Source organism: Coffea eugenioides, unplaced genomic scaffold (assembly GCF_003713205.1).
Source record: "Coffea eugenioides isolate CCC68of unplaced genomic scaffold, Ceug_1.0 ScVebR1_2681;HRSCAF=3754, whole genome shotgun sequence".
NCBI lineage: Eukaryota > Viridiplantae > Streptophyta > Magnoliopsida > Gentianales > Rubiaceae > Coffea > Coffea eugenioides.
The window spans coordinates 33,648-50,496 of NW_020863191.1; the positions used below are offsets into that span (position 1 = coordinate 33,648).

Here is a 16,849-nt window from a genome sequence, read left to right on the forward strand (position 1 = left end):
GTCGGAGTATTGTGCCCTTGCTGATACTACTGCTGAGCTTCTATGGTTGCACTGGCTCCTTCATGACATTGGTGTTCCATTCTCTGCTAGTACTCCTATCTATTGTGATAATAAGAGTGCTGTTCAAATCGCTCATAATGACGTCTTCCATAAAAGGATGAAACACATAGAGATTAACTACCATTTTGTTTAGCACCATCTCATGCAACAAACTCTTTCTCTGGTACCTGTGGTGTCTGCAAATTAAATTGCGGATCTTTTCACAAAATCCCATTCACCAAGACAGTTTCATATTCTCGTTCCCAAACTCAGGTTGATCTCCACTTTACCACCTTGAGTTTGAGGGGGGATGTTAAATGTAAATATAGCTACCAACTAACTCATATTTCTAGAGTTTTCTATGTTGCATCTAGTGTATTCTACCATCCACCAACCATATGTATTTACAACATTTATTAACTACCACAACTATTACATTTATCATATCTTACCATACCTATATAAGGCACATCATGTACTTGTAAACACACAATTTATCTAATACAACATTTTTTCATTTCCTCTTCTCTATCACTCTCTACTTTACCAAGTCTATTGTAAGGATTGGCAGTTGATTTAGTTCAATATGTTTGCTATTAATATGTTATTATGATTTTATGAGTTAACTTATATTCGAGCATTATATGACCCTATTTATTATGAATATTTAAAGTTGACTTGTATTAAAGCAATTTTACGAGTTCTATGAACTTTACTCGTATTGAAGCAGTTTATGGATGCTGAAAATTTTTGAAATTTGGTTGCTATTTTGAGTTTGATATGCAGCTTCAACAAAAGATTGCCACAGAACGCAAGTTTCGGTGGAAAACGCAAAAATCCTTCAAGAAGCTGGGATTAATGGAAACACATTTTGCAGCACAATACTTTTTTTAAAAAAAATACAAGAATTGCTACATATATACGTTTGTGGCTCTTCCTTTTAATTCAAAAAAGTGCCGCAATTGTTTGCTCTACAACGTAAAATGTTGTCGTCTTCTTTGAGACGGCCACTCCTATGCTGCGTAGTCCATGCATCAAAAAAGCGCCGCAAAAATGTTTTTGCAACGTAATAATTAACTTTTTTGCACCACGTTCTGGCATTGTACAAAACCCAATTTTCTTTGTGGAAACATAATTGCTTCTAACTTCTCTACAATGGTTTATTTGAAATATATGTAAAACTGATTTAGAATATTAATAGTTCGCAAGCAAGGGTGACTCTTTTTCGTTAGTCTTGGCAAGAGTCATGTAATTAATCATTCAGGTCAATTTCTATCGCTAAAGAAAGAAAAATACCTGTCTCTTTACGATTAACTAAGGAGAAATCTTGGTTTTCAATGCTACGAAAAGAACCAGAAAATGTTCCACACACCGAAGGGCTCACGTTCCACCGAATTACGAAATACAAGAAATTTTCACCAGTAGTACGGATAATAGTTATTGATTTCACTAAGAATCACAAGCAGTGACGTGATGAATGCATTGTCCACACCTGGACGAAGTCCTAAAGTAAAGGTTCTTCTGTTTTTGAACACCAACTCTAGGAAACTCACATTGTCCATCGCCTGTATTATTTCAACAAGATTGGTTGTTTTGATGAGTTTCAAGACTGATCAACTGATATGAGGACAAGCAAAGAAAACTCACCTCTGCAATAAAATTGTCCTCTATGTATAGACGCTAAAGGAAAGAGAGCCACAGCATCCAATAATTCTGAAGTCAGAGGTATCTCTCACATGGTTACTAGCCAAGAACACATCAAGCTGAGGCTTGAGCGACCATGGACGAGGCTGCTGCACAGTGTACAGGAGCTTGATGGGAGTAAGTATCCCCATAATAAATTGACCACGGCCGACGCCATATGAGTCCCTGTTAGTCATTCAATTTACTGCACTGTCAAATTCAAAACAACAGTGCTGTGATGCTTTTAATGCACGAATTGGTAGTTTCCAAACGTGCATTGGACGTTCTAACTTCTATCAGACTTTCAAATTCGTGATTTTTTGGCTATCACACAAATTTTTCGAAATAAATTTGATTTAGTGCTTCCAAGAATAACAGGTTTTTAAGGACACCTTAGTATAGCTATTTAGTATTAATCACTAATTTGCCTATTGGTAATGATACTTTTTAGATGTCCCAAATTACATGTCATGTTTTGAAAATCAATAACAATAATATTATCACGTTACCCATTTTGCAATTGAAGAATTGACTTTCACACCAGTCCATTTGAATTAGAGGGTTATCTGATGAATACACCTCTAGCCACGTTATTTAATTGAATTGCAAGTTTGTCTATATTTATTTTTAGATTTTTTTTCCCTAATGGGTGCTCTCCAATAGATCGATGCACCTACATTATATATAATTTATTATGTGAATGCATATACTCGCATTATACAATAATTTCATTTAGACAATTTTCTAAATTAAAAAAAATTAATTTTACTTTCGTGAAAAAACTAACACCTAAGAACCTGTGAGCCCCCTTTATTTTTTTCCTAATGAAATCAATACCAATATTATATTATAATTTTTGAATTAATATTTTATGCACTAACAATGTTACATTCATCAGCTTGTATGCATGACAAATATTCCCAACTTAAATCTTACTCTCAAATTTGCACATATAGCACAGATTTAGAGCCGAGCTAAATTGAGTTTTGGCCTAATCGAACCGATATTTGATTTAGTTTTATTGAACCCGAACTCGATCTCGAACTCGACGAGCGGACAATTTAAAACTCGAGTTCGAAAAATAAAAAATAATTATTTTAATTTTAAAAAATAAATAAAATAATATTTTGTCTTAATAAATAATAAAATATTAAGTATATATGTAATTTTACTATTAAAATTATATATATATATATATATATATATATATATACTCGAGCTCGCGAGCCTAACGAGCTTAATATTTTGAACTCGACTTTGACTCGAGCCAGCTCGAAGTCGACTTAGTTCGTTTGCAGCCTACTGGTGTACATGAAGATTAATCCCATGAAAAAGCAGGGAACGAAGATTTTTGTCACCAGAAATTGACACCATTCAGAATGAGGAACTCTTACATTATATACTTTCTACAAAATTTAATCATATTATTTAGTGGTATACTTTTAATCATATTATCAAACACCTTGCTTACAATGGGCAAAAGAAAGAAGAATTTTGCGTTACAAGATTGTGCACTAACAGAAATTTCTCATAAAATTGTGCACTAACAGAGATTTGTCATAAAATTTTGATACCAGGAATATTGATTTGGATGGAAAGAGAGGAATAGATACAATTGCATTTATTGATAGAGTTTTATGCAATGTATGAGTGCATAAAATTTTAAGTAAAAATATATGCAATGGAAAAAAGTACACACAAGAAATCTTTTCAAGAAAACACCCTAAGCGTTAACCAAACAAAAGCCAAAAATGTTCATTTTTAGTTAATTTACAAACTCCCGAGTTTTTTTTTTCTCCTTTAAGTTATTATGATTATCAGTTTGTTTTTGCTAATTATATTTTCCTTGGTCTTGGGAAGAAAAAACAGAATCAATGTACCACGTTACATCGTCCTTCACCGTGAGAACAGGCGAATTGGAAATGTCGGTCATCATTCGCTTCCTCTTGGAACGGCCAAACTCCGGAAAAATATTTGCTTTCCTCTTGTAAAGGAGGATCTGTCTACTCACCGTCCATCACCATCTCAAAATATTGATAGACAAAATTAACCATGCAACACCACATAACATATACGTCACCAGAATGACATCTCCCAAAATCACATACTTCTAAATCTCAGCATCTACACATTTAAACTGCCAAGCACATAGTAGCAGTAGTTCATGAATGCAAGAACATATACAAACTACAAACAGACGACTGCTTCTAATATATATGGGTTAATCTCATTACAAGTTCATACACGTCTGATGGAAAATTTGCTGTGATTTCCCAAGCTCCAAAAATGACACAAGGAACGTGTTGTCTATCTAATATTTTCCTACAATGTGCATGATTGTACAAATAACCAGGAGTGTCCAGTTTCAGCATTCAAGGGACATCCAAATCTGAGGGCTGAAGACATCAAATAATTTAGTAACAGAACTACAATCGTTGTAATGCCTTTTCACCTAATTGCATCTGAAGACAAGGCCTGTAATTTTTGCTTATTTTTACACCATCCAATGTAAAGTAGTTTACATACTCAAAACTATCTATGACTCTGATGCTCTTTAGACTCTATTTCCCTCACATTATTTACAACATCCTGGATCTTCTTAGAAAGAGATAGATTGTGCTCCTCAATGTGCTCAAAAATCATTTCCAAGTGTCTTTTATAGGTCGCAGCTCGCTTTTTCTCAACAGCCAGTTGTTGTGAAAGTTCCCGAATTTTATCATGCTCATTCTAGAGAAAAGATAAAGAAGAATAATTAGTGAGACAAAGACACGAATGTGCTAAAACTAAAAGGCACACTGGACCTTTACAACAATAACCAAACATTCTACAAGATAAATGAACTTTAAAACGAAATGACATCCCTTTTCAACAAGCACATTTAAGTAACATGAAATTGACACTGTTTAAAATGAACTCACACAATACTTCTACATTAGAAAGGGTCAATACGACCGAGAAGAAAATACTCTTGACAAATTCTGAAAACAGCGAACCTGAGGAAAGCTGAAAGACCACATCTATCAACATTTTACTACAAAATCATGCACAGCCAAAGCCAGGTCATGTTTGCTGAATAAGACATGCAGACTAAGGGGCAAAAAGTAAAATACTTGGTGGTGAAGATTACATATTTCAGAAAAATTATGCTGCTACGGAAGCCATAAAAGAGCACCAAGAGGGAGGGGGGAGTGGAAAAACTCAAGCACACAGAAAGAAAGAATGTTGTATGATTCATGAACCATGCATAGTATTCCTTTAAGTGAAACTAGACGGGGAAAAAGCAAAGGCTGGTAAATTTAAGAATTATATGCATGTTACAGAATATGGGACTTACTACTGAAAACACATTTACACTATTCTCGCTAAAAGACTAATGTAACTAGCTCTGGGAGCCTATCATCATCAGGCAGGTTGATCTAATTCAGGTGATTTACCCCAATCAAGCCTCAGAACGCAAGGCATTAACCTTCTAGGACAACAGCAGCTAACTAGCACTGAGTGCACAGCAACAAAAAAGAATCTTAGGTATGCAACCAGTGCAGTAACAGAAGATACAGCACAAGCACTCGCATAAAACTAGATACCCAGATAAAGACACTAGAGGTTTCAGCATCATAGTTATCAAATATCAGATGCTACCTGACCACTGTCCCCTCTGCTGACGACCCAGGTGGAAGTGCTAGACGGAGGAATAGAACTTCCAGTGATGAACAAAGTAACAGAGCAACGGGTTCTATATAAGATGTAAATGTTTTTAGAAAGACAAATATGCAGTGACATCTATATACCTGAAGTTTCAGTATACAGTCTTATCTCTCATCCGAATCTTATTGCAAGTTACATTGCAATAAAGCCTAAATGTCATTAAAACCTTATCTTCTCATCCTGATCAATTGTAACTTATTTTGGATTTTATCCTCATCTACCTTTATCCTTCTTATCTCATAGAACTTCTCCTGCATCTACTCTCCTCAGGCCGCATAAACAGTTTGTCTAGGGACTTAATTGATGTGTTCAAACCCCAACCCCAAAAACATAAACAAAAAAAAATGCAATCAAATTTTGCCATTATTTATTTCGTTACCCCTATAATAAGCACATAGAATTGATAGGTCAAAGTATGAAGCAGCACCTAAAAGCTGGCAGATAAGATCTGAATATAAAACTCTTCAGAGCATCTGATTATAGAAGCAAAAACCTAAGGATCTGAGATAGAGAGCAAGAGTAGCAGGAAGTAGCCATTTTAGGCTTTCCACCTAGATCTCATCATGACTAACCAGCCAAGCTTAGGTTGCCCTCAATTCTCCCAAAAAAAAAAAAGGCAACGGAACAAATTCAATTCATTCCCAACCTCGTAACGCTACTATAACATATACAGGGTACGGAAACTGAGTATCTAAGAAAGAGCTATTCTTCAAAACCAGTCAAGGACCAAGAAAACTGCTATTCTTCAAAAAAAGTTTGACTGAGAAAACTGTATATCCAAAACATCCAACTATTGCTGAAAATGTTAATCCAAATATTCTAGTAAAAGAAACCCAATTGGATATGACTACTTCAGAGGAGGCAGCCACCCATTTTGACTCTACACTTGAAACTTTGATGCTTACAAGAACCTATTGCTGAAATTACGAGAATACTCTTCTTGCCTAACAGTTCTAACGGTACATTACCAATCACTAGATCAAAATAACCTGAAATGCAAAGATAATGAGCAAGGAAGATCCGCCTTTTTCTAGAAATTGTAAGCAGCAAGTTAGGAAATATATCATTTGGGGTTCTAACTCAAATGATATATCATTTGGGGTTCTAGCAAGTTCTCGCGTATGCATCCTGCATCAGACGGGTTCTAACTCAAATCTTTCACTTCCAACGTCCATAAACACAAGGATTCAAGACCAGAACTGAGGCATTGTAATTGAGGAGATTTTTGCAACAGAATTCCATTTTGCGTTTCACCAGTGTTGCATCACTTATTGTGATAGCATTGCCAACAACATATAAATCCTATTCTTCACTAAATTTATTTTGTCCCGACAGGTTTCAAGATCATTAAGTTGCACAGTGTTTAAAAATTACTTTTCTTTTTTAAGTTCTAAAGATGTACATAAAGAAAGTAAAAATAACATCATCCTCTCATCTAGATCAACATCAAAGATTTGCTCAGACTTCAAATCTAGACACTAGGACCCGCCCAGCAAACCATCGATTATGTAGGTTTTTCTCCCAAACCACCAGCTCCACCTTGGCCCCCGAATTATGTCCCATAGATCAACCATTTGGAATATCTCAAATTTTATTCAAATACAAACTTATCTCCACAGGAAACCTGCATTTATCTTAAAAAAAAGCTGACAACATTATCCCTGCACTAAGGTTAAGAGTTTGCCTTTATGGCTTTATTGAGGACAAAGCCTCCTTTCATGTTTGAATTCAGAAGTAAGACCAGAAAACCAAAAAAATGCAGACATCTCATCAAAATTTTCCTTGTACATATAACACAAAAATATCAATATAAGCATGCACACATCCATGAATATGTGTGCTCATCTTTATGTACATCTCTCTATGTTCTAACACCAAATGCTGGACATTACTCACTACAAAGTGTATCAAAGTGTGGAACAATTCCTCCAAACATTGAAACTCAAAATTCAGAGACTAAGCCATAAAAATTGAAAACCCTCTATTATTTGAAATGCAAGGCATTGCATTTTATTGCTGGACAAAAGCAAAAATTCAAAAAAAAAAAAAAGGAAAAACATAAAGGTACTAACCGGATATTGGTCGTAGATTAAATCCTTCCGGCCTTTTCCAGGATTTAACGGATGAGTATGTTCCTTAACAAATTTTGTAACAACCCATCTTCCAGAGCTTATTTTTCTAACTAAAATCATGGCTCGGCAACCGACCCTTGTTTCTGCCCTTTGCCTTACAATCTTTTCACGCTTGTCAGGCATTCGAAAGCCCTCTTTATTGCAGACAAGTGCCCGGCCAATAGCAGATCCATCACGCCTTGATCGAGAAAGCTTGCTCACACGTATTATAAAACCCACTCTTGTAGCATATGAATTGTAAAATGCATGTGCTGCTGCTTCAGACTCAAATTCCTGGCCTACATAAGGTTCATCATTGGAAACCAAACTATTGACAGCTTGCGTCTCTTCTAGTTCAACTATTTCCCTTCTGGAAACATGTTGATCCACCTTTACATCCGGGCAATGTTGAAGCACCCCATCAACAGGGCTTCCTGCAGTAGCATTTTCATCATCGGTCCTGCCGTCAATATCCACAGAACTCCCAACCACCTCACCGTTGACATCAACATCCACCTCAAACTCCACTTAAAGGAAAAACTTTTTTCAATTACATCTCTTAGAAAATTAAAGATCTAAAAAATGCTTCTAACAGAAAATACAATGCAGCTCAATTAGTAACCATCAAATACTATTTAAGGATAATAATCAAACTCCAGACTTTGAAATGGTATATATGTTGCACAGCAGTATATTCATGGCTTTAAAATACGAACACATCTTTGAAAACACAAAAAAAATGGAACTCCTCGAAAACAAATCCAAAATGAAAAAGGAAATGGGTGAGCTTGCTACCTTGCAGAATATGAACACCAAGAAAAAATATTCATATCAAATGCATAAATGCCACATAGAAGTTGGTCTATTTTGATTCAGAAGAAAGCAATGCAAGTGCCGTAAACAATTCATTACCCAGCTTAAAACCATTTTACCTTCCCTAGCATAGACTAATCAAATTTATATGAACACAGATTAATCATACTATATGAGTGGTTACTAATTTACCACCTTGATTATTGAATATCATCTTATTTTGATACTTGATACAGGCCCTTTAAACATTATTGTCATAAGCATTGGAAAACAAACGTTTATCTATCTATATCTCCAATGATTCCTTACTAATCAAAACAAACTGTAGCCGGCAATCAATAACTCCGCAAAATTGTCATTGGAAAAAAAAGGGGGGCAATAACCAATTTAAAAGGGAATATAGCCTCAAAATCATCTTTATTTCAGGAAAATGTAATCCAGGGAAATATCCCCAGTTAATCCAAAAAGGGTCATTCTCTTTTTCATTGGAGGACCCACCTTTTTCATCACTGATCCTGAAAAGCAGGAAATTCTATATTTTCCCCATATCAAACAAACAGAAAAAGCTAACTTTTGGTCAATCTCCATAAGTTACATAAGACCAAACTAAAGAACAACAATTCAGAAGAGTATTAAAAAAAAACAGTAACAATTCAAAAGAGTAAAAGTAAGAAACTTACTCAATATCTGAAGTTGTTGTCCAGAGAAAATCCACCCTTTGCAAGATGAACACCCAACAACAGGGGAGAGAAGAGAGAGAAAAGACAAGTGAGGGTTCAGCTTTCGGTAATATTATGGGATGTCATCAGATTTTTAGGTGTCCATAAATTAGTGGCCAAGAGAAAGTAAGAAGTCAAATGTAGTGAATAAGCATCCAACATGTGTTGAATTAGATGGAATCTGTTGCATTATAACTTTATCTCTTTGTAACACATGAACCGTTTATGGTGGAATATGAACCATGCTTCCATAGCTTAGTATTTGCCAAAACAAAAGATCCTAATAAAAGCTATATACTTATTTACTAACACTCTATATACTCATTCTTATATGCAAGAACCACAATACGTGAAATATGTAAGCAGGATACAACTTTCACACAATTCGTGAAATACCAAATGTTAGCATTCACCCAATCAAATATATGATAGGTTGAATACGACATAATTAACCTTTTTCTCTATATTGTAGGAGTTTCTTATCTTTGGAAGAGTGCCTTTTTTTCCGTTCGGTGGTGGCTCCAAACTAGTTCAAAGTTCAAACCTTACAACTTTTTCAAGCTTTTTTTAAAGTCCAAAGAAAACATCTAAACTTGTATGTAATCTGGCCAAGACAATAATTATGAAATAATCAGAATCTAAGTTTTTAAATTTTCTTCATTAATTAACTCTTCACCTTTTTATAACTCTTAATCCCAGATTTCACTCAACAACTCTTGATGGAAAATTACGTCACTATTATTTTGTTGTATCCAAGGTGGGTTCAAGTCCGGTTTGAGTGAGCTGGGACAGTTGTTGTATTAAAACAGATTCAACTAGCTTAATACAGGCAACAGTCAATTTCTAAGCTATACATTCCAAACTTAATATGATAACTGCATTGTTTTAAGACCCTTAGTAAGAATTGCTATCATCAAATAGTAAAAGCAGTAACAAGTATTAAACCACTAAGCAGTAAGTATTAAATCTGATCTTGCAAGACCCTTTGTGTCAAATAATGAACCAAAAGAATAAAATATATTATCATTACATTTACCATGGTCCCCCAAATGAAATATCAAATGCCATTGGCAACGACAGAGATCAACATTCAAGTTGGTAATTCATCTTTGCTACTCATAGGCACATGAAACAAATTTCTTTATTCACAATTCAGCCATACAAAAAGACTTTCCAGAGATAATAAACTCAAAGAAAAAGAAATCATACGCATGTTTAAACAGAACCATGTTCCCGGAAAAAAGCCACCAAATGTACTAGCATTCAGTTATTTAGTGGTGTAAATTGAAAGTTCAGATTACTACAACAGTTGTTTTCAGCACTTATAGGCCAACATGTGATGCACCATCAATAAGACATTGACTATGTCATGTGTGGATGATGCATAAGGACAAAAGCATTAGATCAAGTACTGAATTTAAGACAAACTTGAAGGGGCCAACTGCAGCTGGAGGAGCATTAAAAAACTAGGTCAAAACAAGCCTAACAACTATTTATATATTATTGATGTTCAGCAAATTCAAAAGTAATATTGCTAGATTATCATCCTGCTTACATTATGAATGACCTAAACTTTGAGGAAGTTAATCTGATAAAGTAGAAAAAGTCAAGCTGTTTGAGTATTAATATACCTGGGTTTAAAATTACATTGATGGTCCTGGCAATAGAAAGAATTATACAGATTATATCCGAGGCAAAACAGAATATAGTACATATCATTTTGAAGTAATTATTGAAATTATCAAGCTGAAGTTGAACTTCCATAAAAAAATTATGCCAGATGATTATATGTTTTGCAGCATTTGCCAAAAGAAAAGATCCTAATAAAAGCTATATACTTATTTACCACCACTATATATACTTATTCTTGTACACAAAAGCCACAATCTCTCAGCAAATAGCTAGGGGAATGGAGGAGGAGTTGGGAGGACAGTGTTTTACAGCGAGAGGCAGGTGACCACACAAATTTCTTAGTTCAATGGTCAACAGCCAAAAAGGACTGGACACTGGAGACTGGAGAGGGTCTGGTAAGGAAAAATTTTACTACTGTTTAGAGATAGACGGACAGAAAGAGAGAAGAGAGCTTATCTCCTACTCTATAACTCGACTGACTCAAATTGGCACTCTAACTTCAGGGGATTTTTTGTTTACATCACTTTCTTTCTTCCTTTTGTCCTTTCTCTTTTCTTTAATTTAACCTAATCCCACAATTATATATCTCCAAGCGCACAACACCAACTAGAAAGTCTACAAAAATGAATAACCAGAGGAGAATTCAAGTCAAGATTCCCTCCACATGATGAATACCCAGCCAACTCAATCAGTTTCAGGGTAATTATTTCCTGTTCTGCCCCAATTAACCTGTCTTTGATTCTTTCGTGAACACTTAGCATATCCTTCAACTTCTAAATTTTAACAGTTAACCCTAGTATTAAAACTCAACCCATCGCAGAAGAATTGAGCAAAAACTTTCAGCTAAAATGAAAAATAATTTGGGCAACAAAATTGGGCAAATGAAATAATCGATCATGTAAATAACCATACAGGAGGTGATTGCACCCAAAACTGAAAAGATTCCGAAAGAATTAGGACAGAAATTTTCAGAAAATAAAAAGGAAGGATTAGGGCAAAATATTGGGAAAAAATTAGAAAGAAATAGGAGAGAGAGAGAGAGAGAGAGAGAGAGAGAGAGAGAGAGAGAACCTACCTTTTAGCAGAGAGTTGGAGAAAACTCTTGTTCGACTGCACTAGACCGTAGAGCAATGATGCATCGTTAGATACTAGCAAGTGAGAGACCGGGAGAAAAAGAGGACCGGGATGTGGCTTTCTGTTGTGTAGAGTGAAAGGTAGGGTGAAAGAAATACGACCTGTCAGCCAAATCGACGTGTGATCTGGAGATTCGCGAGGAAGCTGTCGGAAATCAGGGGATCTGTGTGTTTGGTTTCGTAATTTTTTCTTGGGATAATTGCAGAAACTTCGAGATTTCTAACAATTGCACTCAACTGTTCTAAGGTTTCAAAAATAGCACTGACCTCTCCTAACATGAATTCGAGGCCTATAGCTAAGATAGAGTGAATTTACTTCTATACCCTAAGAATTTAAGGTTGTTAGTGAACAAATTTTGGACAAAAAAATTAAGACAATAAACAAGTTCATGATAACTAATTAAATAAAATTAACCATTATTTCTTGTCTGATTAGGTACTACAAGTGCACTGACAAAATGGTGCCACAAAATAGCGCCAATTGATACTCCAACATGGCACCATTTTGTGATTGACAGCACTTGATAGAACAATTCAAGTCATATATTATATGTGTAGAAGAGAAGCAAAAGCATGAAAAATGCAGGGAAAAAAACCTCCAAACAAGACTCTATAAGAAAATAAACTCCAGTGCTTTTGGTTGATCTCACTTCATCTTAAACATTCATGAAATGAAAGGAGAAAGAAAGCAGAAATAAAGGTACAACAACAATGATCATCAAAGTAATTATCAAATTGATGATAAGTAGTGTGTTAATTATGGCATTTGGTTGTTGTGACTTTGCCACTTTGGTGAATTCCATTTTTTTCCCTGTGGCTTGATGAGGCCATTCTTGTGGCACCACTACTTCACTTTTAGCTAGCAAACTAACCAACAAAAAAAAAAAATTACTCTGTTGGTTTTTAAGAAGTTTCTACACACACTATTAAAGGAAAGTTTTTTGAGTTGGTTGTACACTTTATATGCTTTAGAAATTGAGATTTCTAAACATATGTTTGTTGCTTTTTCTAGTTGTTATTGCTACACTTATTCTTTTTGCACTTATATCCTCTTAAGTTTCACTAATTATTTTCAACTTTTAATGTTTTTCATTCTTTTACTAATATAACCTCATAAGAGGTAAAAAGCGTATAAATGGAACAAAAGTATTATCTCACTTCTCAAAATACTTTTTTAATTGTACTTTCTCTGATATGGGTTGAATCTACTATTAAAACATTAAGTTCAGAGGAGCTTAGTGCTATTTTTAAAATTATACGGGAGGTGAGTGCAACTATTAGAAACCTTATGGGAGGTTTCTGCAATTATCCCTTTTTTCCTTTCCCCTCAAGTTGTTTTCGCTTGTAATATTTCGCTTTTATGGGAGGTTTTTGCAATTATCCCCTTTTTTCTATTCCAAATAATATTTCGCTTGTATCATAAATACATTTCCCAACCCACATTTTTATATTTGCAACTATCTTTTTATCTTACATACATCACATTACAAAAAATAATGCAATAATTATTCCAAATAATACTCTATCCAAAGTGGGACATGATTTATTTGCTTATTTTGAGTTGATTTTTATAATGATTGGTACAGTTTTATGGTTTGAGTAAGGGTTGAGAAGACGTTGGAAAAAAATAAAAATTCATAAGAAATCGGTTTTGAGCATATAGAATTAAATTGATGCAAATGTATTTCTTTTTAAATATCTTTTTAATTTTTCAAAATTATATTTTATGGGGTATAACATTGTGATGTGGTAGTTGTAGACACCAAAATTTTGGTGTAATTTCATTGTTTTTAGTTTTTTATTTGTCGTGTTCATTTTTAGTTTTTAGTTTCCAGTTTTATTTTTCATTTTTAAGTTTTATCATAGAATTTGTTGAAAAAGAAAAAAAGGAAAAAGGAAAAAAGCATTCAAAAAATATGATTTAGTCGTTTGTAATTTAAAAATTCAATGCTTTCTTGAAAAATGAAAAAATGAAAAATGGAACAAAAAAAGATGGAAAAATCGCCATTTTTGTTGTTTTTAGTTGTTTAGTTTTTTTAAATTATTTTCATTATTATTATTACTTGGTTTTTTTGTTATTACTATTATTTATATTTTATCATTTCTGTATTTATTAAGTTTAAAAAAAAAAAAAAAAATGCGCAGCATGAAGGCTGCGTTTTTGCCGCAGCTTGCAAGTGAACTTTGGGGAGCTCCTTAGCTGCAAATTTCAGAGGAAGTGGCTGAGGTTTTTAGGGTTGAGTTCCTGATATAAATAGCAAAAAAAAAGGAGCCGCAGGAGGGGGTTTTTTCGGAGGAAAAAAAAGGAGAGCCGCAAGAGGGGATAGAGAGGGTTTGAGAGAAAAGAAAAACTACCGAGAGCAAGGGAAACCCACGGAGAGAAAAGAGAGAGGTCGGAAGAGAAAGGGCTAAGGTCGAGAGGAGGAGTAAGTGGCGGCTGCATAAGGGATAGAGAGGAATCCGGAAAAGAGAACCAGGGGAAAAGACTACGGGGGGATCACCTAAGGACGCCGCGAGCGGAAAAGCAAGGGAGAAGAATGGTGAGTTTCGTCTGAGAGAACAAAACCAAAGAACAGAAAGAAATAGAGCAACAGGGACAAAAAGGACGGCTGGATTTTGGGGGAGAGTTTTGAGGGAGCCACGGCGCAAGGCTGCGAAGAAACAACGCAAGAGAAATCTGTCCAGGCCACCACAGTCCGCACTTGCCGCTGCTGCTGTCCACCGTCGCCGCATCACGCGCAATTTCCATCGCAGCCACCAACGACCACAATCCTTCTTCTCCCGCGTAGCCAACAAGTGGACAACGCCTGCCCAAGAACCGGAGCCGCCTCCACCACCAGAATCAGCCGTCACCGCCAGCGAAGCTTGCTGAAAGTTCCTGCTGAGATTCCAATTCCAGAAGAAGTGAAACAGGTAACATTTAACTCTTTTTCTCGTCGTTCTAATCTGCACATGGAACCAAATCCGCTAAGCTGAAATCTGGTCCTTCGATTCCTTTGCTGGGTCTCTGTGCCTTCTCCTCGCGTCTGACTGGTTTGACACTAGATGCCCGTGGTTGCTGCCTTTTGGTCGAGTCTCCTTTGTTTGGTAGCTTCGTTGAGTTTTGCCGGTTTATGTGGTTGTTTTCTTGCCATTGTCTTGCTGTTTTCTTGTCGTTCATAATACTGCCATTGTGGTAGCTTAGTTGAGCTTTCTTCTGGGTCATTTTGTTGATGTTACCTTGCTGCGTTTTTCTTTCTTTCTTTTCTTTTGCTGTTTGGATCTTGTCGCCCCTGATGGGTATGTCGAATGCTTGGCCGCATTTCCTACGATGAGTTCATGTGAATGTAACGAATGTTGGGCTGCAAATTTCCTGGATTCTTGACAAGCTGCGTCCGTCCTTGTGTTTCGCTGTTTCATCATGCAACAGCCCACAAAAAATGAATTTTCACCACCTTATATGCTAGTTAATTTTTGTGTTTTGGAAGAAGGGTTTAAATGATCGATGGTGAGCTTGTATGCTGAACCTAAAGCTACAACAGTTTTCATGTGTTTTGTCTCGTGGGTTGAAGCTGCAAAGTTGCAGCCGACATGGTAGAAATAAAGTGCAGCAGTTTTCGTTCTTCAATGTTTACATGTTTTCCAGGATTTGCAGAATTCCATTCTAAGTTTTAGCTTGTTTGGATGTTGAGATCATGTGTTTTGTTTGTCTAGTTTAAAGTTTTGATGTTTGGTTGAAAGAGTTTGGATCAAAAATTGCATGTTTGGGTTTGAAATGTTGGAAAAGAAAGTGCAGCAAATTTCATTTCGGTTGCTAGAGTGAAGAAAGTAGTTGCAGAAGCCTGATTCCTTCGTGGGTTTGCATGGTTTGCATGCAAATCAACTTTCAAAATTGCATTTTGGCCCCAAGTCTCTCCTTGTTCCACTAGGACCCAAGTAATTAAAAATTTTCATCAATTTGGTCCTTGGTAATTTCAATTTGTGCAACTCCATTGCTTGTTTGCTTCAATTAACTACCATGCTTTGTTTCAATTGCGCTTAAGTCATGACTTTAGGGATTTTATGATCAAGTGAGTTTTGCTTTGCACATTTCTTTTAATTTTTCTTAAATAAAGTGGTGCCTTGACCTTTTTATTATTTTGGAGGGTAATTGAATAATTTCACTTCATTGGGGCGTCAATTCAAGGGAGGTACACTCTATCCCTCATTTGCACTACATTTGACCTTACGTGCTCCTACGTGTTATGTGAATATGCCTGTCTACTTCGCTTTCCTTACCTCCTTGCATGCATTTACTTGCTCTTTACTTTTATTTAAGTTTTATGGGGTATGTGTACACCTCTTGGCTTGTAATAGATAGGGCTCGGAGAGCATCTGGTCCATTTCCCCTTCCCCTTTATGCTTTTATGGGGTATGTGTACACCTCTTGCCTTGTAATAGATAGTGCTCGGAGAGCATCCGGTCCATTTCCCCTTCCCCTTGGTTGCTTGCTTTTGTTGCTACATGTTTAATTGCTTTAGTAGGCTCTTGCATCTAGTCGGGCATGCTAAGTGCTACGTGCTACGTGTTTACGAGCGTTTTGGCATGTCTACTTGCTTTCATAACCATGAATGAATGGAATGGATGAATGTACGTTTCCGCTAGTCCAACGCTAGTCGGAATTCATAGAATGGGCTAGTCCAACGCTAGACCCTTAGGGATTTCCCCTCGTTAGCACATCATTTGCTTGCTCACTACATTTTCATGCATTTTTTCTTAGTTTTTATCATTTAGCATGCTCCTCTAGTCCCTTCCCTCTCACTTTAGATTTTTGCATTTCATGCTAGTTATAGGGTTCATTTTGCTTGAGTGCCCCCTTCTGATAAGGGAGACGAGCGAGTGTGGCTATTCGATAGCCTTAGCACGCTAGTTTTGCCTTCTAATCAAAGGGAAAATCAAAGTCGAAAGTTAGGAGTCAACCCCCGTACCCGTCTTGCTTGCATTCCCTAGGCTCATGCATTCTACATTCACTCTATCATTCTATACCCTCATTACA

At 35.9% G+C, this 16,849-nt stretch overlaps 1 protein-coding gene across 1 annotated transcript; it reads right to left on the reverse strand.

Moving 5' to 3' along the window:
• Nucleotides 1-3,900: 3,900 nt before the first annotated feature.
• LOC113757061 (protein FAR1-RELATED SEQUENCE 5-like) lies at nucleotides 3,901-11,931 on the reverse strand. Its single transcript, XM_027300469.1, has 5 exons — nucleotides 11,778-11,931; nucleotides 10,702-10,727; nucleotides 9,032-9,067; nucleotides 7,500-8,065; nucleotides 3,901-4,449 (listed from the first exon to the last, which is right to left on the reverse strand). Coding segments are annotated over exons 3-5 (762 nt in total). The 5' UTR covers nucleotides 9,033-9,067; nucleotides 10,702-10,727; nucleotides 11,778-11,931; the 3' UTR covers nucleotides 3,901-4,254.
• Between the last annotated feature and the right edge of the window lie 4,918 nt (nucleotides 11,932-16,849).